General features: G+C 38.8%; 1 protein-coding gene across 1 annotated transcript; it reads right to left on the bottom strand.

Annotated features, from left to right (window-relative positions):
• Nucleotides 1–411: 411 nt before the first annotated feature.
• On the bottom strand, nucleotides 412–24,822 carry LOC143848545 (2,3-bisphosphoglycerate-dependent phosphoglycerate mutase 1-like). The gene is made up of 9 exons (XM_077357499.1): nucleotides 24,631–24,822; nucleotides 22,321–22,589; nucleotides 7,207–7,430; nucleotides 6,932–7,050; nucleotides 6,674–6,830; nucleotides 6,288–6,389; nucleotides 6,059–6,178; nucleotides 879–932; nucleotides 412–799 (listed from the first exon to the last, which is right to left on the bottom strand). Exons 2-8 carry the CDS (start codon nucleotides 22,586–22,588, stop codon nucleotides 888–890), a joined length of 1,035 nt encoding a protein of 344 aa, XP_077213614.1. The 5' UTR covers nucleotide 22,589; nucleotides 24,631–24,822; the 3' UTR covers nucleotides 412–799; nucleotides 879–887.
• Nucleotides 24,823–27,495: the final 2,673 nt, after the last annotated feature.

The raw sequence follows: 27,495 nt of genomic DNA, 5'->3' as shown, positions 1-27,495 counted from the left end.
ACGGTATGGCCCGCACTATAGGATGATCCAAACCGTCCATTAGATGGGCCTCTAAATAGGTTGTGCTCCAAAAATTATTTCTATAGGTTGATCCTGACGCACTCCGATCTGAATGTTAGAGGGTTAGGAACCCTCTAACATTCAGATCGGAGGGTTAGGATCATATGGTGCGGGTCATACCGTACTTTTAATAAAGTGAGGAGTGCCCTCATCAAAATACAGTAGTGCTGATAACATTTCCCTATTTTCCATGGAAAATAGAATTCTAGAGTCAAGTAGGTTTGCAATTTTCCTAGAAAACAAGAAAATTTGCTCCGAAAAATGGTACCTGTGCAAATGATATTAGCACTCCTCTAAAGATATGGTATAGCAAAACGAAAAAAAGAAAAAAAAATGATGTTTTGTAGTACATTTAATAGGAAAAACCACTTGGCACCGACGCTTCTATATTTCGGCTACTATTACAGTATTAAGTTTCAACAAATTACCATATTTCAATGGCCCCAACGACAAAATGCAAACAGAAAAGAAGCGTGGCGGGATTTGATTCATGAAGAAATACATAAAAGAGGTGGAACAAAAAATAAAAACAAGCTTTATCAATCATGTAAGATTGAAAAGAGCAGAAAGGACTCAGCTTCTAATCAAACAGTGAAGTACTGACTATAGCTTTAGACAATATGGAACTCCCTTCCACATAGGTGGTATATGGCTTCCTAAGACATGACAAGATGGATGAAGGTGTGATTCTAATATGCATCCGAACTGAATTCCTGCAAGAGATATTGATGGGAATGCCCTGCAAGAAATAGAACATGGAAAGTGAGCAGAACGAGGATCAAATGGCAGAATATAATGGATGATGGATTGGAACTTGCCTTGAAGTATCAATGTAACATTTCATCTAACTTTTGCCTGTATAGAGCCAAAGTCTGCAGTTACAGACATATGAGATTAGTCAATAAGTTAATTTCTTAATGGCTTAGTTAGTAAGTTTATTAATACTCTGGTAAGGATATTGCCAAACCCCAGCTTGCTTACCAAATAAAAAGAGGTTAGTTAATAAGAGGACATTAATAAAAATAAGCAGAATCATCCTTGAGACAATATTCGGACTCAAACGTGATAGCAAAAATAATATGTTTTGAGAATAAAGCAAGTCAGCAAAGACATCAACATCGTTTGCTTTGGCTAAGTCAATGCAAACATCAACATCGTTGGCTATTTTCTTATATTGTGAGGATTACATGCAATGTTTCAAAACCGTGATGCGAGCGAAAATGCGACTAAAGCAAATCCCAATTGACTAGGCGCAGAGCGATCGAGTACTCGGTTGTCGGACAAGAACTCAACCAAGATGAAAGGGAGATGACTAGAGCGAGTCAACGATGACGTGGGGGAATTTTGAAACTATGATCGTATGGCATGACCTTCTAAGGCATGTGTTGATGTGAGTATGTTACAAGTGAAAGCAGAGTCCCAAAAGGCAAACTCAAGCGTGCAGTGGTTTTAGTCCAGTGTGGCAGAGAGGATAGGATAACTCTGCATCCATGACACTCTTGCATCACAAACTCTATTGCTGAGTTTCTATAATTAGTTTTCTAAGGTCCATTTTTTTGGTTTTGAGAACCGATTGGAAGTCCAAAACTGATTATTAGACTCATTTACGTTTACTTTTGAGTCCAATAATCAGTTTTGGACTCACAATCAGGACTAAAAATTCAAAACGAACAGGGCCTGACCTGTGATAAACAAATATGAACCCGATTGTGAAGTTGGGAGAGTCAGACTAACTCGACAATATTAATTCCAAGGACACAATGCAATACAAGATGAAAACGTATTCCTAATTATGTAAAATAGAAATTACAATGCAATTGCTACAAGCTTTGAACTTCATTTTCTCCGAGTTGTATTTGTTGCTGTTCAAGAACATGCTATAGAATTAGGGCTTCTTTGGATACAACCAAAATTGATCATCATTTGCAAATGGGATTATTTTAAGTTAATCTAATTTGCAAATGGGACATTAAGGGCACTTTAGAATCAATTATTAAATATATAAAACTATTATAACTATTATTTGCATAATGCATTATAAGTTTATATGGAAAGAAGACTATCTGCATAACAGATTATATGCAAATAACTTTTAGAGGTATTTAAAAGAGGCCTTTAAGAGCTTAAAACAGGGACATTATCCAAAAGTCATCCTCTGGAATGTTACTTTCCTGTGATATCCATCGCAGGTATCATGAGGTATGGGATTGAATCCTTCAAGGAGACCATCACTCCTATGGCTGAGAAGCAACCAAAGAGACAGAACAGAACTGATGTGTCACAGAGTAAGTTTCAAGCAATCAGAACATTGGCTTTTTCCAATGCACATGTTGGGTAGTGGAGCAGGAAGATTAATCAAGGGGTGGCTCCTCTTTTCCTGCTTCAAGGTATGGAAAGCACCTCAAATTTTTATGAAAATAAGAGCTGCGATCTGATTTGTAACAAATATGTCACGTGATGGAATCTTTTTGGGAGAACTCCCTCATGTTGGTCCCTTGCACATGCAACATATCTTCTTGAATTTGTGGGAACATGCAACAAATCTTGAATTTGTGCAACAAGGTCTGATCTAAGAGACGGATACCATAGCAAAGGGCCTGCACATCCACCTAACTGGAATCCTTCTCCCCAATAGGACCCCCAAAGGCCCACCTAATCTCACCTAGGACAGGGGTGCTCTGTCCTACGATAGCTCATCCAAATTGCCTCCTAAGACCTGAAAAAAGTAGTCACAGAAATGCCCCCGAAAATAGGGGTTTGTTGCCCACTAGATAACCATAGAAATGATTTTCCTTTGAATGTTGCGTGCACTGCTGCTGGAGACACTTTTAAAAACTCTCCTATTATTTTCCTTCTAGACCAACTAGATTGAAGCAGCAATGAAAAGGTTACAGAGGATTCTACCTCTAGAAGGCCAAGGAGCGTATCTCCAAGCCTAAAAAAGATCCGCGATATGACAATGAAAATCCCAACTAACTTCGAAAGGACCAAAAACGAAATATCAAAATCTTACTGAATGTACAATGTCTCAAGAGGTGATCAATAGACTTAAGATCTGTGATACATAAATCCAGATCATAAATCCATGGGCGGCCAAGTAAGATGTGGGCAACATCCATGGGTAGGACATCACTCGATATCCTATCTGAGTAATCGCTCATTTGGCTCGCCCATTTGGCGCACAGTGAATGACAATGATTCTTTGTCTATAATGAAGATAGTCAACGATGAGAATCTTGTCTTGTCAAGAAGACACACGATCCAGTAGAGAGCCTTAACTCTCCAAGGAGCCTAAGAGCTCTAAAAGTTTCTCTATCGACCGAAGGGCGTGCTTGACCAACCAGGTATTATAATAAGAGTGGACAAAGAAATTTCCTATTGTAGCCCATCTCCAAACTCTTTTATTAGTTTTCTGTCTAATAATGCGGATTGAGTTAATTCTAGACAGGAAAGAAGCGGCCATGTCCACATCCCTTTAAAATCTAACAATTAATCATCCATCCATGTCATTTTAGCTGTAAACCCCATTCTGCCCATAATGACTCAAGGTATGCCCTCTCTACTCTGTGATAAGCATTTTCCATAGTTTTAGCACAGGTCCCATTCCTCCCACAACAATGATAATGATAAAAATCGACACTCATTTGCCGGCAAAGCACCATCAATGATTTGTCTGTCATCAATGGAAACACTTTATGCTTCAAAGATAATGTCCCCCAAAGCCCACGAAGCCTATCAGCCTGCACTATATCCAAAATTTTATAAACGCTTTCCACCAAACTAATTGGCCCAAAATCGACAAGACTATCTGCCCATCCTTTTTGGGAGTCAGAGTAACAAAAGTGGCTCTCGTGTTTCTCCCAAGACTCTTTCGAAAAAATCATCGACCATTTCTAAGAGAACTCCTTCAATCCAATCCCAAGATTCATGAAAGAATGCCAAACAGAAACCATCTTCCTTAGGAGCTTTACCTATTTTCATGGAAAAAAAGAGAAAACTTGATCTTTTCCTCAGAGAACCGTCTTTCTAACCCTTCGCGTGATGTCTCATCGAAATGCCCAAACATCACATCCTCCTGCTTTGACAGGCTTCGATTCTATGAAGAATACAACATTTCAAAGCAAAAAACAATTTTCAATGAGATCGAACTTTGATCATTGACCTAACTCCATCAATGACTAGATATGTCCCACTTTGTCATTGTTTTAAATTCCCACCTAAACTGGTACGAAATGACCTAAGTGCATATCTTTCCATCCCCACAAAACACTTGCCGACTAAAAGTCTAAAACACACACCAAAACCGTAAGTATATTAGTGATATACTATATCAGTGTGTACGTTATATAATTATATTCATATGAATTGCACGTGAAATGTCCTATATGTATAAATATCTATATGAATTACATGTGAAATATGGTATGTACTGAACTATGAAACATGCGCGACATCATAAATCACTAGGTGTTTGATGTTGCTAATCCATTACGAATGGTTGTCTTGCCCATGTGATGATTGCTAAGTACTTAAGTCTGTAGTTGTGCTTAGCATTTCCTGAATTAACGTCTTAAAATTCTATCTTTTACAGATGTTTCCGTACATTTCTATGATTTTATAGGGTTTCTCCTGAAATTTCCAACTGAAACTGAAATATTTTCGTTTCTGTGCCAATCGAAATTTAAAACCTTACTCTTTGCACATCTCCAGGGACTTAAAATACTAATTTTCTTTTCTTACCGTGTTTAGCACTTCTGCAGTTATCTTAGTGTTTTACATATTACTATTGTTTATGTGATGATTTCCTTACCTAAAATAGTTGTTTATCCGCTCCTAGTCCAAGCAATAACTTATATGCAATACAAATCAAATAAATCACATTAATATTATCAACATCATAATTTGTGGAAGTAAATATTCAAAAAATAATTACAATTAAAAGTAAACACTAAAACATCCTCACAATGTTTTGAGACCATGAGAATTTGTATTACTCGAGTCACAGGCATATCACCGATCTAGCCTATACACATCACCGATAAGGACGATATACTTCAGCCTTGTGCTGAAACGCTGTATGATTGTAATATTTTGAACCTTGCTGGTGAGTAGAGCATAAAGAAAATCTCCTTGTAACACGGGAAAATACATGGACTTGTCTATGTATCATAAATGATAAATCAAAAAATGTTGCCTATATTTATTGCTCTGAAGGGCATATGATTCGCTATGTTGGTTCAATTCTGGGTAAGGAAGGAGAGATTGAAGAGAGTGTTAACCATAGAATAAGAGCAGGTTGGTTGAAGTGGAAGCTTGCCTCAGGAGTTCTGTGTGACAGTAAAATCCCTACCAAGTTGAAGGGAAAGTTTTATAAGACAGCTGTAAGGCTAGCCATGCTGTACGGCTCAGAATGTTGGCCCACCAAAAAGCAGCATGTGCATAAAATGAGTGTAGCGGAGATGTGAATGCTTAGATGGATGTGCGGCCACACAAGGCTAGATAGAATTAAAAATGAAGACATTCGTAAAAAGGTGGGGGTGGCACCAATTGAGGAGAAGATGAGAGAGCACCGCTTAAGATGTTTGGACATATCCAACGTAGGCCTTTGGATGCTCCGGTGGGAATAGGCGACTCGTGCCAAATTGATGGAGTAAAAAGAGGTAAGGGCAGACCAAAAACAACTTGGATAGAAACAATGAGGAAAGACTTGATAGCTAGGAACATAATAGCGAACATGACCTTGGATAGGATAGAATGGAAGAAAATGATCCATGTAGAAGAACCCAACTAGAGCTGGGATTAGAGCCGGATAGATTCCTTTCACCTTCTTTATGAAATTTTTCTAAAGGATTCATTTAGCCGACCCCAACTAGTTTGGGACAAAGGCCTTGTTGAGTTGAGTTGAGAAGGGCATATGATGCCAATACATGTCAAATTGCATTACGTAGACGACAGACTTTTGATTCAACCAGAATAATGAGAAAAAGAAATTACATACCCTGGTATAAGCATAGACACCAGCCTCAGAAGGTGCTACCGGACTACCTCTCCTAATGAATTTTCCTTCTTTGAATATGTAAAGCATAGGAATTCCAGTTGCTAGCTCCAAGCTTATAACCTGTGGCAAAAAAACAGAAGCACTATTCTGTTAGAACCAGAGGATGCTTTCAACTCATAAAAAAGTTGAATGGCACTCATACTAATTTTTCCAATGAAACTAGAATTACCTCTTGAGAAGTCAACTTGTCAAGATACATAATAATAGACCTTAGAGAATTCCCATGGGCAGCAATCATCACATGTTTCCCAGACAGTAGCTGTGGCTCAATCTGCCATTTAATCCTTTTCAGTGGTCAGATTTCTGTGGACGATATATGATATTAAAGTTCTGGAACAAGATCTGGTTCAACCTATACAAGCGCCAACTTGCATTTGGCATATTATATTTGGTCATTATGATATATGCGAGTCTGTGGGATATTCAAAGTTTCAAACGGCCTCATGAAATATCAATGGAAAACCAGGAAATAAATAAATAGTCTCTAGGTTACACATCCCACAATACAAGCTACATCTTTTTAAGTAAACAGTATAATTAGAAGGAAGTGCATACATGCTCTTTGAAATAAGCAACAGCTCTCTGAGCACACATTTCCAGGCTCTCGCCATTTGGGGGAGGAATATCATAGCTACGACGCCACTGATGGACTTGCTCTTTCCCATACCTATCAGCTGTTTCCTGCTTGTTAAGACCCTGTAATTTCCCATACCTAGTTAAAAAAACATAAAATAGGGCATGTGTCAACAACAAGGTTGAGCCTACACGAGCAAATAACAGTATTTTGAAGAAAACTCAGAAAAAACTCATTACATTCTTTCATTCAATTGCCAAGCGGTAATAACTGGAATGGTTTGTTTCTTTGTTTCTTCACTGAAAACCTGACTCCATGCTTTGGCCTGTTCGCTCTCATTATGCATAATTATTGGAACCTACAAATCAGGATAAATACCAACAACTTTCATTTCAGAGACAATATCAACTTTTAACGACTCATATCTCAAACTTTTTAATTGGTCCAACAAAACAGTAAATTTGTTTCCTAAATATGAAACATGTAACATTTGTAATAATTCTATGGAAAATACCTTCTTGCGGCGATGCTGGGTCATGGCTAGCATTGCAGTCATCTGGGCACGGATTAGTGCAGATGTATAGATCATGTCGACAGGTATGTTGCTTATTCTTTTACCAGCTTCAATTGCCTCTTCCACACCTTTCTTGGTCAAAGGTACATCCACACAGCCGGTAAATAGATTTTTTTCATTCCACAAAGACTCACCATGGCGAATCAAAATCAATGCAGTTTCGTCTGAAATTGAGATTGAAAAATAAGTAGACACCATTCCAATTCAATTTTCAAGAGACACCAGTAATTTAGAGGTAGGAAGGATCAATTCAAGTTCAACTGGAGCTAAAATTCATGATCTGCCAAATATCAAAGGGAATTTTATCCTCTTCCTTCCAATATGTGACCCAAACCCCAACAAAAATGATCATAACCATGCGTGTGCCAAAAGACAAATTCAGCCCTTCTTTTTCAGGAAAGAAGTGCCACCTCATATGAATTAACTCTTAAATTTTAAAGTGTATTTTTTGGGTAGCTTTATTTTAATTTTATTTTGAGTGATGTAGTGAGGAGAAATATGTATTTTGTCTCCATGGGCATTTTGGTCTTTTGTTTGCTTAGCTTGCACATGTGTGAGTCACACATGTTTGCTACAACTTTTCTCACTACTTCCTATTTCAAATTCAAACATTTACTTGGAACTCCAAACCCACTACTTCCCTAAGCATTTAAGACACCACTTTCCCATACCCACTACCACTTACCTAAGCTACATTCTCTTTACTTTCCAAGACTAAGCCTAATTCTCATAACTTCACTTTGGTAGAGATTCTCCACTACCTAGACCTCCATTGAAGCTCTCTTGTGTGCAAGCTTTCCTCTTGAAGCTTTCTTCTTTTTTATTGTTCTTTATCTTGTAGTGTTGGTCTTTCTATCATATATTGAAGCGCATCTTTTTGGGCATTGTTCTTCTTCTACTTTGGTTGTTGATTTTGGGCTAGTGTAAACTAACTTTGGTTTCACTATTTGAGGAGAGGATTTTTCGGTAGTGAGAAATTCGTCTTTCTCTATATGGTATCAGAGCCACAAGGGTGGTAGTAGGTGCTTGCCTAGATTTCCTTAGTGAAGAAGTTCAATCGGTGCTTTGAAGATGGATATGAGTGGAAGGGTTAGTGGACTCGGCATTGAGTTGCTAAATCAATCAAATTACAAGATATGAAGAACATGTATGGAGTCTTATCTTGTGGGAGAAGATTTATGGGCTGTTGTTTGCGGAGATGCAAATGTGGCTCCGGAAGATACACAAGAAAATGACGATGTGTTGAAGGCGTGGAGGATGAAGAATGCTAAGGCCGAATTTCTTTTGAAGCGGTCTATTTCGCATGACTTGTTTGAGCACATCATTGGGTGTAAATCGGCGAGTGAGATTTGGACTACCCTTGATGGATTGCTCAACAAGAAGAATATGACTCGTCTACAAATGTTGGAAAATGAGTTGGCAAATACTACACAAGGTGGTCTCTCTATTTCTCAATTCTTTTTGAAGATCAAGAATCTTTGTTCGGAGATTTCTTTATTGGATTCGGAAGAGCCTATTTTGGAGGCACGAATGAAGCGGCATATTATTCGTGGGTTGAAAAGAGAGCATATTCCTTATGTTACGTCGATTCAAGGGTGGGATCGACAACCTTCTTTGATAGAATTTGAAAATCTTCTTGCTTCACAAGAGCCTTTAGCTAGACAAATTGCGGGTTGTTCAATATCCGGGAGTGAAAGAGAAGCATTATTTTCAAGCAACAAGAAGCCTTCCAACAAATATAAAGAGAAGAAAAATATTCCAAGTAAAGGTGGAGATGAAGGAGGATCATCCGTTATGGGTAATGGAAACCGAAAGGGTATCAAGTGTTACCAATGTGGTAAACTTGGGCATATACAAAAGAATTGTCGTGTGAAATTGAAGGATGAAAAATGTAGTCGAAAAAGTTGATGATCCAAAACATGAAGAAGATTGGGGTAGATGTTTCGTGGCGGAAACTACTACGGTGGGTGCTCTGGCATCCATCAATTTTGAGGATGACTGGATTGTTGATTCCGGTTGTGGGCATCATATTACCGGCGACGAATCCAAATTCTCAAAGTTCCGAAAATATAAAGGCAATGATGCTATTATCATGGCGGACAACACTATACATCCGGTAGAGAAAGAAGGGGTCATTACCATTGGTGGTGCAAATGAGGATCCTATTACACTTAAGAATGTGTTTCATATTCCCGGTATGAAGAAGAATCTTTTTTCGGTCGCAAATGCGGTTGATGCATGAAATTATGTTTTGTTTGGGCCTAAGGAGGTGAAATTTCTTCGGAATATTTCACGCTTGAAGGCGGATGTTGTCTACACTGGTAAGAGACTTAAAGATTTGTTTGTTTTATCGGCTTCAACCTTATATGTTGATAAAATGAATACAAATATGGTGCTTCAATTTGGCATGCTAGATTGGGTCATATTAGCATGGATAAATTGAAGGTCATGGTGATAAAGAATCTAGTGAATGGGCTACCAAATTTGAATTCTTTTGATGGTGAAAAGGTGTGTGAGGGTTGTCAATATGGTAAGGCACATCGTCTTCCATTTGACAAGTCTCTTTCAAGGTACAAGGCCCCCTTGGAGCTTATCCATAGTGATGTAATGGGACCTTGTAGTACACCTTCACTTTCTGGCTTCCGCTATATGTTATTATTTGTTGATGATTTTACTTGTAACGACCCGATTTCCGTCGTGTCGCTACGAGCAAAAGAAAGTAAAAATCATGGAAATATTTTTTTTTTTTTATACAAGCATCAACGACGATCCCGATAGAATCTTATTACAACTTAAAAATGATACATGACGTAAGACGTCAAAATGCAAGGACTCCAGGAACGAACTCTCTGATCACACAGTCCCTTATCCCATGGTTCCTTCATTTGCAAATGCTCCGCCATCTAATGCCTCAACCCCTGTGGTGGAGGAATCAACGTCAAAGCAGGGTCATCCAAAGACCGAGCAAAGTAAAAGAGACAATAATAACAGTGCATACAATAAAATCCACATTTCAATAATGTCTAGAATAAAGATTACAATGCCCATGGCAATATAAATCAAAGGAGTGACAATAATTTCAATGTATGCTATGTATGCATGTATGCAACAATTTTATAAAATGAGACAGCACATTCCCCAGGTACATCCGGCTTTTCCCCCATTTATTTTTCTGTCAGTTCTTTTCTGACTTTTTCATTTTCTTTTATTTTTTTCTGCCGGTGTCCTTGCCGCACGGCTAACCACTACCCCTGTCTGAAGGTAGTGACGTTATGGACTTGGATTACGGTCTCGCATTTGCCGAGCCGGGGATACTATCCCTCGGGGATACTTTCCCTTTTTGGTTGGTTTGCCAACGAAAGGCAGTACACGCTTCTCGCGTTGGCCTTTGGACCTTAGGTCCCAGGATGATTCCACCACACCCTTAAGTTCCCCTTCACTTTCCCCCATGTATGCAACATGTATGCAATTACTTACCTTTGCCTTTCTTCCTGCATTCATTTCAATTCATTTGATTCCAGCATTCATTTCAATTCATTTGATTCCAGGCAAGCGAGTATAAATTCACTAAGCAGGTATTTATCAGGCAATTTATAAGCAGAGCTACATTGCATAGACAATTATATTGAACACCATTACAAGACAAGGTCTAGCTGTCACCTGCCTTTTCTTATAGTCGCAGTAGGACGAGATGGCTCCTGTAGGCAAATAAGTGAAATAGGTCAACTTATTTTAGTCTAGGTCCTTTTAATATCACACAGACAACACTTGTCCTTTCTGTGTCCATTTATGTCCTAAAATAAGGTTCCCTGTGTTCACTATTCATGTGGGCCCCACATGCTACTATTCATGTGGGCCCCATCATGTCACTATTTATGTGGGCCCCGCATGTCACTATTTATGTGGGCCCCATCATGTCACTATTTATGTGGGCCCCATCATGTCACTATTCATTTCACCATAAGTTGATAAAGTTTACTTTACGGTTACTATGCTAGTATTTCACCGTTAAGTATATAGGTGGTAGAACCAACCATTACTTTATCCATATAGGTGGTAAAACCAACCATTACTTCAAATAAAATATAGGTAGGTGGTAGAACCAACCATGAAAGAGATCATTAAATAATTTAGGTGGTAGAACCAACCATTGAAAGAGATCATTAAATAATTTAGGTGGTAGAACCAACCATGAAAGAGAGACTATTATAAAAGACTTACTTGGTAGTGGATTTTCTTTTTCCTTCTTCTCTCTCTCTCTTCCTCTTTCTCTTTCTTCTCTTCTCTTCCTCTCTCTCTCTCTCTCTCTTCTCTTCTCTTCTCTTCTCTTCTCCTTTTCTTCTCCTCCTCCTCCTCTATTTATAGACATTTTTTTGCATAGTACTTTTTGCATAGTAAAGACTATTTACTATTTTAAATTATTATTTCTGTCGGTCAATAGTATTTTTGCATAGTACTTTTGCATAGTAAAAACTATTTACTATTTTAAATTATTATTTTCGTCGGTTAACAGTATTTTGCATAGTTAATAATATTTTTTTATTATTAATTTTGTCGGTCAATAGTATTTTTGCATTTTTTTATTATTATTTTCGTCGGTGCGATGATATTTTCGTTTCCACTAGGGATGGGTCCCGCTGGTGGTAGGACCCGCTGGTCGTGGGGCCCGCTTGTGTGGGACCTACTTGTGTGGGACCTACTTGTGTGGGGCCCGCTGATGTGGGGCCCGCTGATGTGGGACCTGCGGGTGTGGGGCCCGCTGATGTGGGACCTACTGATGGTGGGACTCGTTTGTAAATAGTACTCGGTGGGTCCTACTGTGAATAATACTTTTAAATAGTGTATCTCAATAGTGAACTTGCATAGTATTTCTGCATAGTAATCTTGCATAGTGACTATTGTGAATAGTAATTGTGAATAGTGACTATTGGAAATTTTTAACATATATATATATTTATTCCGTTTTTGTTGACATCTGGGGTGGTGGCTTAGTGGTAGGAAGCCGTTCAATCTTAGCTTAGACTTGGGTTCGAATCGTGTACGCCCCATTATGCCAGATGTCCTCATGCCCGATTAACTTGGGGAAAATGAGTAATGGCCGATGATTACCCACCTATGAGGCCATTTTTATATTTATATATATATATATATTTTACCGGTTCTTACATTCTACCCCCCTTAAAAAAAATTTCGTCCCCGAAATTCCTACGCCCATAACCTAGATATCTTGATAATCAGAATCTCGACACATGATAATTTAAGATCATCTCCTTTACTTTGTAAATCTTAATTTTGATTAGAAATTAACGTCTTGTGAAATCCATCATAATCTGCACTGCCTCTTAAATACTACTAATCTTCTATTCTAGGCAGACATTTTACTCCTATGAATTCCCTTGTTTCCCATAATCCATAATTTATAAATAAGTTTTCTGACCTTCTGTTGCCCCATCCTGTACCTCGTTGTCATCGTTGATTAGGCCCCATCCTGTACCTCGTTGATTAGGGCGAAGAAACGCTTTTCAGTTCCTGGCTGTGCGTTCTTATCTTGGGTCAGAGGGCGGTACTGATTTCTTCTTCCCTGGTTCTGCTGATTGTTTGCACCGGTTGATATTGTGGCGGAGGTGGGCGGTTTTGGATGAAGGCTGGTGCCTTAGGGCAATCCCTTCTTCTCCAGCATTGCCCAACGTGAATCCTTCCACAGTGGGGGCACAAGTTCTTTGATGGTGGACCACTATCAATTTTATTTTTTTTTTCCAGTTTACCCTTGAAATGTGACACATCATATGTCACCTATTAGCTATCTAACCCTACTTAACGACACAACCCACAAGCACCAGGGTTTCCGTAAACCCGGGGCCCACAAGCACCAGGGTTTCCGTAAACCCGGGCTCTGATACCACAACTGTAACGACCCGATTTCCGTCGTGTCGCTACGAGCAAAAGAAAGTAAAAATCATGGAAATATTTTTTTTTTTTTATACAAGCATCAACGACGATCCCGATAGAATCTTATTACAACTTAAAAATGATACATGACGTAAGACGTCAAAATGCAAGGACTCCAGGAACGAACTCTCTGATCACACAGTCCCTTATCCCATGGTTCCTTCATTTGCAAATGCTCCGCCATCTAATGCCTCAACCCCTGTGGTGGAGGAATCAACGTCAAAGCAGGGTCATCCAAAGACCGAGCAAAGTAAAAGAGACAATAATAACAGTGCATACAATAAAATCCACATTTCAATAATGTCTAGAATAAAGATTACAATGCCCATGGCAATATAAATCAAAGGAGTGACAATAATTTCAATGTATGCTATGTATGCATGTATGCAACAATTTTATAAAATGAGACAGCACATTCCCCAGGTACATCCGGCTTTTCCCCCATTTATTTTTCTGTCAGTTCTTTTCTGACTTTTTCATTTTCTTTTATTTTTTTCTGCCGGTGTCCTTGCCGCACGGCTAACCACTACCCCTGTCTGAAGGTAGTGACGTTATGGACTTGGATTACGGTCTCGCATTTGCCGAGCCGGGGATACTATCCCTCGGGGATACTTTCCCTTTTTGGTTGGTTTGCCAACGAAAGGCAGTACACGCTTCTCGCGTTGGCCTTTGGACCTTAGGTCCCAGGATGATTCCACCACACCCTTAAGTTCCCCTTCACTTTCCCCCATGTATGCAACATGTATGCAATTACTTACCTTTGCCTTTCTTCCTGCATTCATTTCAATTCATTTGATTCCAGCATTCATTTCAATTCATTTGATTCCAGGCAAGCGAGTATAAATTCACTAAGCAGGTATTTATCAGGCAATTTATAAGCAGAGCTACATTGCATAGACAATTATATTGAACACCATTACAAGACAAGGTCTAGCTGTCACCTGCCTTTTCTTATAGTCGCAGTAGGACGAGATGGCTCCTGTAGGCAAATAAGTGAAATAGGTCAACTTATTTTAGTCTAGGTCCTTTTAATATCACACAGACAACACTTGTCCTTTCTGTGTCCATTTATGTCCTAAAATAAGGTTCCCTGTGTTCACTATTCATGTGGGCCCCACATGCTACTATTCATGTGGGCCCCATCATGTCACTATTTATGTGGGCCCCGCATGTCACTATTTATGTGGGCCCCATCATGTCACTATTTATGTGGGCCCCATCATGTCACTATTCATTTCACCATAAGTTGATAAAGTTTACTTTACGGTTACTATGCTAGTATTTCACCGTTAAGTATATAGGTGGTAGAACCAACCATTACTTTATCCATATAGGTGGTAAAACCAACCATTACTTCAAATAAAATATAGGTAGGTGGTAGAACCAACCATGAAAGAGATCATTAAATAATTTAGGTGGTAGAACCAACCATTGAAAGAGATCATTAAATAATTTAGGTGGTAGAACCAACCATGAAAGAGAGACTATTATAAAAGACTTACTTGGTAGTGGATTTTCTTTTTCCTTCTTCTCTCTCTCTCTTCCTCTTTCTCTTTCTTCTCTTCTCTTCCTCTCTCTCTCTCTCTCTCTTCTCTTCTCTTCTCTTCTCTTCTCCTTTTCTTCTCCTCCTCCTCCTCTATTTATAGACATTTTTTTGCATAGTACTTTTTGCATAGTAAAGACTATTTACTATTTTAAATTATTATTTCTGTCGGTCAATAGTATTTTTGCATAGTACTTTTGCATAGTAAAAACTATTTACTATTTTAAATTATTATTTTCGTCGGTTAACAGTATTTTGCATAGTTAATAATATTTTTTTATTATTAATTTTGTCGGTCAATAGTATTTTTGCATTTTTTTATTATTATTTTCGTCGGTGCGATGATATTTTCGTTTCCACTAGGGATGGGTCCCGCTGGTGGTAGGACCCGCTGGTCGTGGGGCCCGCTTGTGTGGGACCTACTTGTGTGGGACCTACTTGTGTGGGGCCCGCTGATGTGGGGCCCGCTGATGTGGGACCTGCGGGTGTGGGGCCCGCTGATGTGGGACCTACTGATGGTGGGACTCGTTTGTAAATAGTACTCGGTGGGTCCTACTGTGAATAATACTTTTAAATAGTGTATCTCAATAGTGAACTTGCATAGTATTTCTGCATAGTAATCTTGCATAGTGACTATTGTGAATAGTAATTGTGAATAGTGACTATTGGAAATTTTTAACATATATATATATTTATTCCGTTTTTGTTGACATCTGGGGTGGTGGCTTAGTGGTAGGAAGCCGTTCAATCTTAGCTTAGACTTGGGTTCGAATCGTGTACGCCCCATTATGCCAGATGTCCTCATGCCCGATTAACTTGGGGAAAATGAGTAATGGCCGATGATTACCCACCTATGAGGCCATTTTTATATTTATATATATATATATTTTACCGGTTCTTACATTCTACCCCCCTTAAAAAAAATTTCGTCCCCGAAATTCCTACGCCCATAACCTAGATATCTTGATAATCAGAATCTCGACACATGATAATTTAAGATCATCTCCTTTACTTTGTAAATCTTAATTTTGATTAGAAATTAACGTCTTGTGAAATCCATCATAATCTGCACTGCCTCTTAAATACTACTAATCTTCTATTCTAGGCAGACATTTTACTCCTATGAATTCCCTTGTTTCCCATAATCCATAATTTATAAATAAGTTTTCTGACCTTCTGTTGCCCCATCCTGTACCTCGTTGTCATCGTTGATTAGGCCCCATCCTGTACCTCGTTGATTAGGGCGAAGAAACGCTTTTCAGTTCCTGGCTGTGCGTTCTTATCTTGGGTCAGAGGGCGGTACTGATTTCTTCTTCCCTGGTTCTGCTGATTGTTTGCACCGGTTGATATTGTGGCGGAGGTGGGCGGTTTTGGATGAAGGCTGGTGCCTTAGGGCAATCCCTTCTTCTCCAGCATTGCCCAACGTGAATCACAACTGTAACGACCCGATTTCCGTCGTGTCGCTACGAGCAAAAGAAAGTAAAAATCATGGAAATATTTTTTTTTTTTTATACAAGCATCAACGACGATCCCGATAGAATCTTATTACAACTTAAAAATGATACATGACGTAAGACGTCAAAATGCAAGGACTCCAGGAACGAACTCTCTGATCACACAGTCCCTTATCCCATGGTTCCTTCATTTGCAAATGCTCCGCCATCTAATGCCTCAACCCCTGTGGTGGAGGAATCAACGTCAAAGCAGGGTCATCCAAAGACCGAGCAAAGTAAAAGAGACAATAATAACAGTGCATACAATAAAATCCACATTTCAATAATGTCTAGAATAAAGATTACAATGCCCATGGCAATATAAATCAAAGGAGTGACAATAATTTCAATGTATGCTATGTATGCATGTATGCAACAATTTTATAAAATGAGACAGCACATTCCCCAGGTACATCCGGCTTTTCCCCCATTTATTTTTCTGTCAGTTCTTTTCTGACTTTTTCATTTTCTTTTATTTTTTTCTGCCGGTGTCCTTGCCGCACGGCTAACCACTACCCCTGTCTGAAGGTAGTGACGTTATGGACTTGGATTACGGTCTCGCATTTGCCGAGCCGGGGATACTATCCCTCGGGGATACTTTCCCTTTTTGGTTGGTTTGCCAACGAAAGGCAGTACACGCTTCTCGCGTTGGCCTTTGGACCTTAGGTCCCAGGATGATTCCACCACACCCTTAAGTTCCCCTTCACTTTCCCCCATGTATGCAACATGTATGCAATTACTTACCTTTGCCTTTCTTCCTGCATTCATTTCAATTCATTTGATTCCAGCATTCATTTCAATTCATTTGATTCCAGGCAAGCGAGTATAAATTCACTAAGCAGGTATTTATCAGGCAATTTATAAGCAGAGCTACATTGCATAGACAATTATATTGAACACCATTACAAGACAAGGTCTAGCTGTCACCTGCCTTTTCTTATAGTCGCAGTAGGACGAGATGGCTCCTGTAGGCAAATAAGTGAAATAGGTCAACTTATTTTAGTCTAGGTCCTTTTAATATCACACAGACAACACTTGTCCTTTCTGTGTCCATTTATGTCCTAAAATAAGGTTCCCTGTGTTCACTATTCATGTGGGCCCCACATGCTACTATTCATGTGGGCCCCATCATGTCACTATTTATGTGGGCCCCGCATGTCACTATTTATGTGGGCCCCATCATGTCACTATTTATGTGGGCCCCATCATGTCACTATTCATTTCACCATAAGTTGATAAAGTTTACTTTACGGTTACTATGCTAGTATTTCACCGTTAAGTATATAGGTGGTAGAACCAACCATTACTTTATCCATATAGGTGGTAAAACCAACCATTACTTCAAATAAAATATAGGTAGGTGGTAGAACCAACCATGAAAGAGATCATTAAATAATTTAGGTGGTAGAACCAACCATTGAAAGAGATCATTAAATAATTTAGGTGGTAGAACCAACCATGAAAGAGAGACTATTATAAAAGACTTACTTGGTAGTGGATTTTCTTTTTCCTTCTTCTCTCTCTCTCTTCCTCTTTCTCTTTCTTCTCTTCTCTTCCTCTCTCTCTCTCTCTCTCTTCTCTTCTCTTCTCTTCTCTTCTCCTTTTCTTCTCCTCCTCCTCCTCTATTTATAGACATTTTTTTGCATAGTACTTTTTGCATAGTAAAGACTATTTACTATTTTAAATTATTATTTCTGTCGGTCAATAGTATTTTTGCATAGTACTTTTGCATAGTAAAAACTATTTACTATTTTAAATTATTATTTTCGTCGGTTAACAGTATTTTGCATAGTTAATAATATTTTTTTATTATTAATTTTGTCGGTCAATAGTATTTTTGCATTTTTTTATTATTATTTTCGTCGGTGCGATGATATTTTCGTTTCCACTAGGGATGGGTCCCGCTGGTGGTAGGACCCGCTGGTCGTGGGGCCCGCTTGTGTGGGACCTACTTGTGTGGGACCTACTTGTGTGGGGCCCGCTGATGTGGGGCCCGCTGATGTGGGACCTGCGGGTGTGGGGCCCGCTGATGTGGGACCTACTGATGGTGGGACTCGTTTGTAAATAGTACTCGGTGGGTCCTACTGTGAATAATACTTTTAAATAGTGTATCTCAATAGTGAACTTGCATAGTATTTCTGCATAGTAATCTTGCATAGTGACTATTGTGAATAGTAATTGTGAATAGTGACTATTGGAAATTTTTAACATATATATATATTTATTCCGTTTTTGTTGACATCTGGGGTGGTGGCTTAGTGGTAGGAAGCCGTTCAATCTTAGCTTAGACTTGGGTTCGAATCGTGTACGCCCCATTATGCCAGATGTCCTCATGCCCGATTAACTTGGGGAAAATGAGTAATGGCCGATGATTACCCACCTATGAGGCCATTTTTATATTTATATATATATATATTTTACCGGTTCTTACATTACTAGATTCACTTGGGTATATTTTATAAGGGAGAAATCCGATGCATTGCCTAAGTTTGTTGAGTTCAAGAAGACCGTTGAAGGTGTACTTCACAAGAAGATCAAGCGGTTGAGAACCGATATTGGTGGGGAGTTTACTTCCGATGAATTTTTCGTATTTTGTCGTGAGAATGGTATCCAAAGGGATCTCACTTGTGCCTATACGCCTCAACAAAACGGAGTTGCGGAGATGAAGATTAGGCATCTTATGGAAACTTGTAAAAGTTGGTTGTATGCAAAGAATTTACCCAAGGCCTTATGGGCGGAAGGTATGTCTTGAGTAACTTATGTGATTAATCGGACTAAGGTGCCTCTTAGTCCGATTAATATGAAGTCTCCTTATGAGTTGATGTTTGGCGTGAAGCCTAGTGTCAAGCATTTCAAGGTTTTTGGTTCAATTTGCTATGTGCATGTGCCGGATGAAAAGATAACCAAGTTGGATGCTAAGGCGAAGAAGTGTATTTTCATTGGGTATGATGAAAGGAAGAAAGGTTGGAAGTGTATGGATCCTACAACTCACAAGTCCATTGTTTCAAGAGATGTTGTGTTTGATGAAGTCTCTTCCTATTACGGTTTGGATGGTGGTTCCACTAATGGCGTGGGTGTAAGTGAGCACATCCTTGTTGAGGTTGTGCCTCAAGTAACAATGAACTTGCCTTTGACACCAAATGCTCCAATGGAATTTGTGTCTTCTTCGTCTTTGCCGACGGGGGAGCAAGGTGATAGGGGGAGTGATGTTGCACGTCATGTTCAAGAAGATGAGCAAAATGAAGAAACTAATGAAGAGGAGTGTAGTGCATCACATCTTAGAAGATAAAAAAGAAAGATTGTCAAGCCGGCACGGTATCGGGATGAAAACTTGGTGAGCACTTATTTTTGTTTCCTTTCTGGTCCATTTGATGACAATGAGCCTTCTTGCTTTGATGAAGCAAAAGCGATGAGAGAATGGAATGATGCCATGAATGAAGAGATGAATACACTTTTGAAAAATGAGACTTGGGATCTTGTTCCTAAGCCTAATGATGTGAATCTGGTTACATGTAAATGGATGTACAAATTGAAGCGGAAAGCGGATGGGAGTGTGGATAGATTCAAAGCAAGGTTGGTGGCTAGAGGGTTCTCTCAAAAGTATGAAGAGGATTAAGGGTGTCAATTTTGGCTCGGGCTTGGAAGCTCGCTCGAGCTTGAATCCTTAACGAGCCGAGCCCGATTTAGGCCAGGCTCGGCTCGGCTCGTTAAGAATTTAATATATATATATTATATATTAATATATACATTAAAAGGGTTGTTCAGGGAGTGAAAGGGGGGGGGGGGCAAAATATGTCACTTCATTTTGGAACCCCATTTGTTACTAGGACCACCCCCCATAGTGTAAAAAAGGTAGTCAAATTACACTAGCAGGGCTGTCCAAGGAAGATGAGGGGTGTGAACTTAATATAACCCGAGCTCGGTAAGGCTTGCGAGCCTGGCCGAGCTCGAGCCGAGCCGAGCTTTTGAGCTTAACGAACCGAGCCGAGCCTGGCCAAGCTCGGCTCGGCTCGTTTACACCCCTAGAGAGGATTATGAGGAAACCTTTAATCACGTTGCCAAGATGACTTCCGTTCGAGTTGTAATTTCATTGGCCGCTTGTCAAGGCTGAAAATTGTTTCAACTTGATGTGAAAAATGCATTTTTGTATGGTGAGATTGACAAAGACATCTACGTGGAGCAACCGCCGGGTTATAACTCAAGTGATCATCCGACTCATGTTTGCAAGCTCAAGAAAGCTCTTTATGGGTTGAAGCAAGCTCCAAAGGCGTGGTATGGTAAGATTGCCGAATACTTGCAATTTTGTGGTAATTTTGCTTCTAACTCCGATTCTAATTTATTGTGAAGAAAGACAAAGGCTTGCTTGCTGTTGTGCTTCTTTACGTTGACGACATGATAGTTACCAGCAACAATGATGTTGAGGTTGCAAAGCTAAGGGATGAGCTATCTATTCATTTTGAGATGAAAGACTTGGGAGAGCTAAGTCACTTTCTTGGCTTGGAGGTAGAGACCTTGAAGGATGATGTTCTAGTTTCTCAAAATGGCTATGCGGAGAAATTAGTTGGAAGATTTGGGATGAGTCAAAGTAAAAGATCTTCTACTCCTCTTAATCCCAACATAAAGATAAGGCGGGGAGAAGGCAAGCTTCTTCCGGATCCGCGGCCATATCGTGCTCTTGTGGGTAGTCTCATCTACTTGACTATCACAAGACCCGATTTTTTTTTTCCGTTGGGCTTGTTAGTCACTATATGCAAGCGTCATGGAAACCACACTTGGAGGCGGCAAAGAGAATTTTGAAGTATGTGAATTCTACCCTTGACTTTGGGTTGCTTTACAAGAAAGTGTTGATTTTATGTTGAATGGATTTACCGATGCTGACTATGGAGGGGACTTAGATGATCGGAGATCTACTTCCGGTTATGTGTTTTTGTGTGGATCGGCGGGTGTTTCCTGGTGTAGTACGAAATAAGACTCGGTGTCTCTTTCAACAACGGAAGCAGAATATAAGGCCGCCGCTCTTGCGTCTCAATAATGTGTTTGGTTGCGGCGGTTGATTGAAGATGTCCATTTACCTATCCACAAGGCGACGACTATTCTTGGTGACAACCAAAGTGCTCTCAAACTTGCCACAAATCCGGTTTGTCATGCAAGAACAAAGCATATTGAGATCGAGCATCATTTCATTCCTGAAAAGGTGTTAGATGGTACAATTGGTGTAGCGGAAGTGAGGAGCAAAGAAAACATTGCCGACATCTTTACTAAGTCACTTTTCAAATGACCATTTGAGCTACTTCGGGATAAGCTTGGAGTAGTTTCCAAAAAATCACTTTAAGGGGGAGTGTTAAATTTTAAAGTGTATTTTTTGGGTAGCTTTATTATTATTATTTTTTTAGTGATGTAGTAAAGAGAAATATGTATTTTGTGTCCATGGGCATTTTGGTCTTTTGTTGGCCTAACTTGCACATGTGTGAGCCACACATGTTTGCTACAACTTTTCCCACTACTTCCTATTTCAAATTCAAACCTTTACTTGGAACTCCAAACCCACTACTTCCTAAGCATTTAAGACACTACTTTCCATACCCACTACCACTTACCTAAGCTATCTTCTCTTTACTTTCCAAGACTAAGCCTAATTCTCATAACTTCACTTTGGTAGAGATTCTCCACTACCTTGACCTCCATTGAAGCTCTCTTGTGTGCAAGCTTTCCTTTTGAAGCTTTCTTCTTTTTTATTGTTCTTTATCTTGTAATGTTGTTCTTTCTATCATATATTGAAGCACATCTTTTTGGGCATTGTTCTTCTTCTACTTTGGTTGTTGATTTTGGGCTAGTGTAAACTAACTTTGGTTTCACTATTTGAGGAGAGGATTTTCCGGTAGTGAGAAATTCGTCTTTCTCTATAGTAACTATTAAATGAGTAGGACAACTTCGACTAGAAGGTGGCTCTTCTCTCTTGAGAAAGAAGGGCCGCAAAAAATTGCGTATTATATAAGATTTAAGAAACATGATTCTTTTGACAAATAGAAAAAGGGGAAAAAACAAGAAAGAAAAGAAACAAGGGCTTACTTGATTTCTTCCTAGAATCACTTGTGTTGTTGCTTGAGGGCAATGAAACTGGATCAACCACAGAGGTATGGGAGGTCGAGGCTTGAATAACACCTAATTTCCACCCATGAGAGCAATTTCTTCCTCTCCGCGCGCCTATCTCAACCGTTACACCTTTTGAAACCAAACCCGTATATAAATTCACAAATCTTTTCTGAGAATTGGACTCCCTGCAGCATCCATGAGCCTGAATGCTTCCAATGCCTTGGTGAAATGTCGTAGCAGCCATTCTGGAAATCCATGAAAAAACGTCAAGTCCCCATCAAAACGAAGTGGTAAAACATATTAAATAAGTATGTTCTTTCCATACAACGTAAAATAAAAACCCTGTAAAAGTAAGCTTAATAACACATATTACAGATAGCTCTTCCATATTGTAGGTAAAAGAAGGCTATAGAAGATCTTTGCACGTGGAATTTTGACTGCAGAAAAATTGAGTAAATCGCCACTGAGATAGACTCCTAAAATGTCTACAAATGGGGTTTGACATAGTAAAATTTGATTTTTCATCAAAATCAAAAACCCTCCTCGGGCCAACCCGAACTTATGCTAAGAAAAAAAAATTCAAATGAAAATAAAAGAAGAATGCACATACGTCTAGAATAAGCCATGATCACAACAACAGATCTAATAGAAACTATATTAGAGATTAACCACACAAATTACTAGAATATAGAGAATAGATTAAGAAACTTATCTCATTCGACCATGGCGGTGATTGGCCGGCCTGGATCTTCTACTGCTTCTGTGGTCTACCTAAACTCTGGTGGGGGAGATCTCCTTTGGTCAGGCTAGGTAGCAGCAGAGACCAGCCCATATTTACAGAAAAGGCCTCCTAGAGCTCCACCCACAATAGAACTATATTTGGCTAATCTGTTTGACCAACTACACTATTCGGACTTATATGATGTAGTTGAAATGGGCTACACTAACCATCCATATCTCTGCTGCCATCTAACCTGTCCAAAGGGGATCTCCCCCACCAAAGAGTAGGCGGACCAGAGAGGCAGTAGAAGATCTAGCTTGGTTGATCACCGCCATGGCCGATCGAAATAAGTTTCTTAATCTCTGACAAATTTAGAGAATTTCTATTATTCTTGGATATACTACAATAATCTCAAGGTGTCCTTATAAAGAGCACTTACATGGTAAACATAGAAATAAATTAAGATAACTATGAAAGGAGATATGTGTAGAATATTCTAACCTAATTACTAATAAAATCTACTTTCCTAATATATCTAGGTTACCGGTACTAGCCAACTTGCCTAGTATAATAAGATGATCCAATGGTGAGATCTCCACACAATCCACCAATGAGATCTTATGAGATCTCACATATTCTAACAATCTCTTCTTTGTATTGTAGTAATTGACATTGTTAGTTGATAGATCAGTCATATAGCTTCTATTAGATCTATTGGTGTGATCATGGCTTATTCTAGATGTATTTTCATTGAATAACATGATCCCTCCGCCTCGATCATCTCGGTCGTGCGCCTTTCTAATATAATTTATTCTTTCCATTAAAAAAAAAAGAAAAAAGAAGAAGAATTGAAGTTTAAAATATACGGCAACAGAATTCATATCCAATCAAATAGAACAAGTTTTTGCAGATGGGCATTTCACAGTTAAATCAAAACCCACGTAAGATCCAATAGAAATTATGATAAAGAAAAACATAAAATGCATGCTATGGGAAAACTCCAAGAAAATCCCATCAAATACTATCTAAACAAGCCCAGAAATGCATATTTCCATAAGGGGTTATTTCCTTGTCAATTTTAAACCAATTTCACCTATAAAAAAAAACACCCATTTAAGATCAAAATTAACTTCCCTACATAACTAAAAAAATCAAACAAGAAACCCTATAGAAGCAATTTGCTTACAAATCATTAAAACCCTATACGGCTATACCAGCAATCTATAATCATAAATTTCCAGATTTGTTTCCCTCCATTACAACAGGCATGCCATTATTATATCCAAAAAAAGAATTAACTAAATAAGCAAAAAAACATGAAAAGGACTTAACTTTCAAATGCATGAAAAAACCATCAAAAAATCCATATCACAAATTTCAAGTCACTGTTCCTTACTCAGATCCAAAAACCCAGTAACTACAACATAGAGAAAATGAAAAAAAAAAAGAAAAAAAGAAAAAAAAAGAGAGTAGCAAAGCAATAACATCATACATGAATGTTCCAAGAGGTTGTTGTAATGACAAAATCCTGGCTTGAGGAAATATAACAGGTAAGAAAGTATCACCTTTTTTATAACGAAAGATCCGATGCAGAAATGGGTTCGAAGAAACCGAGGTCGGGAAGATTTTAGGAGAAGAGAAAGATAAAAGGAAGGCGAGAATTACAGAGATGCATGTCGATTTCGAAGAGATAGTTGGTGTCGTGCGTGGAAGCAAATTGAAGTCTCCTGTTTTAAAATGACAGCAAATGAATGAACGAAATGAGTCATATGGTATAAAATATGACAATATGATATTAGGACATGATATTGGCTGGCACGTGAGGCACGTGGACTGGGGAAGTTTGCTGGATTAATATTTGATTGAACAGACACTAGTCGGGTGCTAAGTACAGGGTTAGAAGAAGCAAGAGGTGGGGGTAAATAGGGTAGTATGAGAGGGTATTTTGGGGAATAGATTGTATTAATAGGGTTGCAAAAGGATCCAAAGAGGAACAAAACTTGGCTATAAAGCAAGCTTAGACACATGGCCAGCGTGCCCTCCCCCCAATGACTTGCAAACAAGGTTTAAAATTTCGGTTTCAGTACCGGTTTTGGACCCGAAAATTTGAAATTTTGGTCGAAATCTGGTACAAAAAACAGATTTTTTGGGTCAAATTTCGGAAAAACCGAATTTTCGACCAAAATTCCAAATTTTTGGCCGAAATAAATGACCGTTTCGGTTTTTATCGATTTCGGTGGAGACAAATCTGAAATTTCGGTCGAAATTTAAAACCATGCTTGCAAAATCCCTTTTATTAGTACGGATATGTGTAGAGATTACTTGCAAATTAGATATTTTATACATACAATTCATTCCCAAAATGTCCCCACCCATTATAGTACATAGTCCCCAAATGTCCCCGATGCACCCCATTCTCTCACGGGCATCACGTTTGTTCATTCATCAGAAGTAATATAATTATAATCTGAAAAATGAAATTGTTAAACACATGTATGTGATTTTTAATGAAAGATGATGTTTATACCATTTTCTAGTAGGGTTGATGATTAACTCACCTCATTTTTTTTGGGAAACGAAGCTAAGAGGCTTTAGACCAAATGGAGCTTAGAATGAGATTAACTCTGAGCTACTCTTCTACAAATAAGAGTTAGTGCAATGATAAGAGCATAAGAAGATTTATCTGGGCCCACCCACATGACCCTTCTTTTGGTAGGACCTACCACGGATTGTCATGGCCTGAAAAGTGCAATTATCTGATGATTCCAGCCGTTTGATCAATCCTGGCAAATTCACATTTAACTTCTATTACAATCAAATGGTTTAGAAAAGTGCGAAGAGTGATTTTCACATTCTGACATCTATTAAGTTAGGAACCCTCCGATGAAGATCGAACTTCATCGGATCATATTGACATCATGTGGTGGGCCCAAGTCAAGCTTCTGGTAGACTTCTCTTCTCTTAGTATCATTCCTTTTTAGAGAGAATAAAAGACTAACAACCCTTCATTGCATACTTGATACCTAACAATTCATTGTGGGCACCCAACATCTTTGACTTGGCTCATATGCTACACAATGAACAAACCAACCCTAGCTACCTCACAATTAGGGCCCACTAATGAAGCCCATTAAATCCCAACACGTGGCTGCAAAGATGTCGACAAGTAAAAACACAAAAAAGAGAGGACAATAATTGCACAGAATATCCCTTGAATATGTTGCTGACTGTCCCTTTCAGACGTAAAAAAGCAGAGCTTAAGACTCTCCCAATGTGGGCTTAAGATAAACTAATCATTATTCTAAGTTAGGACTTTGGGGCCTCTTTGTATACCTCTAAACTTATTTTCATATAAAATTATACGGAAACAGGTTGGGAAAATGATCCAGAAATTGCCTCAAATTTCTGAAACTATCACTGGATGGTGGCTGAATTTCGGTTCAATGACTTATGGCTAATTAAGGTTGCAACTTGGATCAGGTAAATAACATGAGCCTGGTTTGGAAATCATCGGTCTTGGGTTGGGTCGGGTTTCAGGTCGGAAAAATCCGACCCAGTCTTGAGTAGGATAGGGTTTTAAGAAAAAAAACTCCGAACCCGAAACCTGACCCCACTCTTATAGGTGTGCTATAATTTTCTTAAGTATCTTTTTTTTTATGGCAAAAGATTTCATTAAAAGAAAGCAACCGAGATGGCCGTTTTCTTCAAGTGTATTGAGATAATTTTCTTAAATATCTCTTAAAGAACATGGCAAATTATTTTCAAGTATGTTAAGATAATTGTTTTTCACTGTGGTGATCAGGTTTGTGATGTGAAAAGATAGTTTCCTTCTTAAATTTATATACTTGACAACTTAAATTTAGAGATTTTTGGTGTGAAGATTTTTCAATTTCTACAGTCTTTGAAATTAATCACTATAGTAAGCTGAACATTAAAAACCCGACCCGACCCGAGATAGTTTCTTCGGTAGGGTCGGGTTTATCAATCTTGGGTTTTCCCATAAAGACCCGACCCGACCTGAGATAATTTCTCGGCTAGGGTCGGGTTTATTAATCTTGGGTTTTCCCATAAAGACCCGACCTGACCTGAGATCATTTCTCTGGTAGCCTAGGATTACGGACAACCCAACCCGCCCGACCCGGGTTGAACCCTACTTATGGCGTCGTACAGTTCCTAAGACTTTTTAGCCCTCGAGTGCATATAAAGCAAAGAAAAATGCCATCTTCTTCTTCTCTTCCTTCAAATTTTTATGGTTTTTCATGGGAAAAGAGGAATTGACGCCGGAAAAATGGAAGGTGCCGAAAAAAATGGAAAAGAAGAGGAAGAAGGAAAAAAAAGAATTGATGCGGGGGAAAATGGAAGGACAAAAAGAAGATTTAATTCTCGAAAAATGGAGAAGAAGAGAAAAAGAAGGAAATAAAGAAGAATCG

Source organism: Tasmannia lanceolata, unplaced genomic scaffold, assembly GCF_043159265.1.
Source record: "Tasmannia lanceolata isolate RefF3 unplaced genomic scaffold, GAP_Taslan_0.1 ptg000016l, whole genome shotgun sequence".
Classification (NCBI taxonomy): domain Eukaryota; kingdom Viridiplantae; phylum Streptophyta; class Magnoliopsida; order Canellales; family Winteraceae; genus Tasmannia; species Tasmannia lanceolata.
This window is presented reverse-complemented; position numbering and strand designations above follow the sequence as displayed.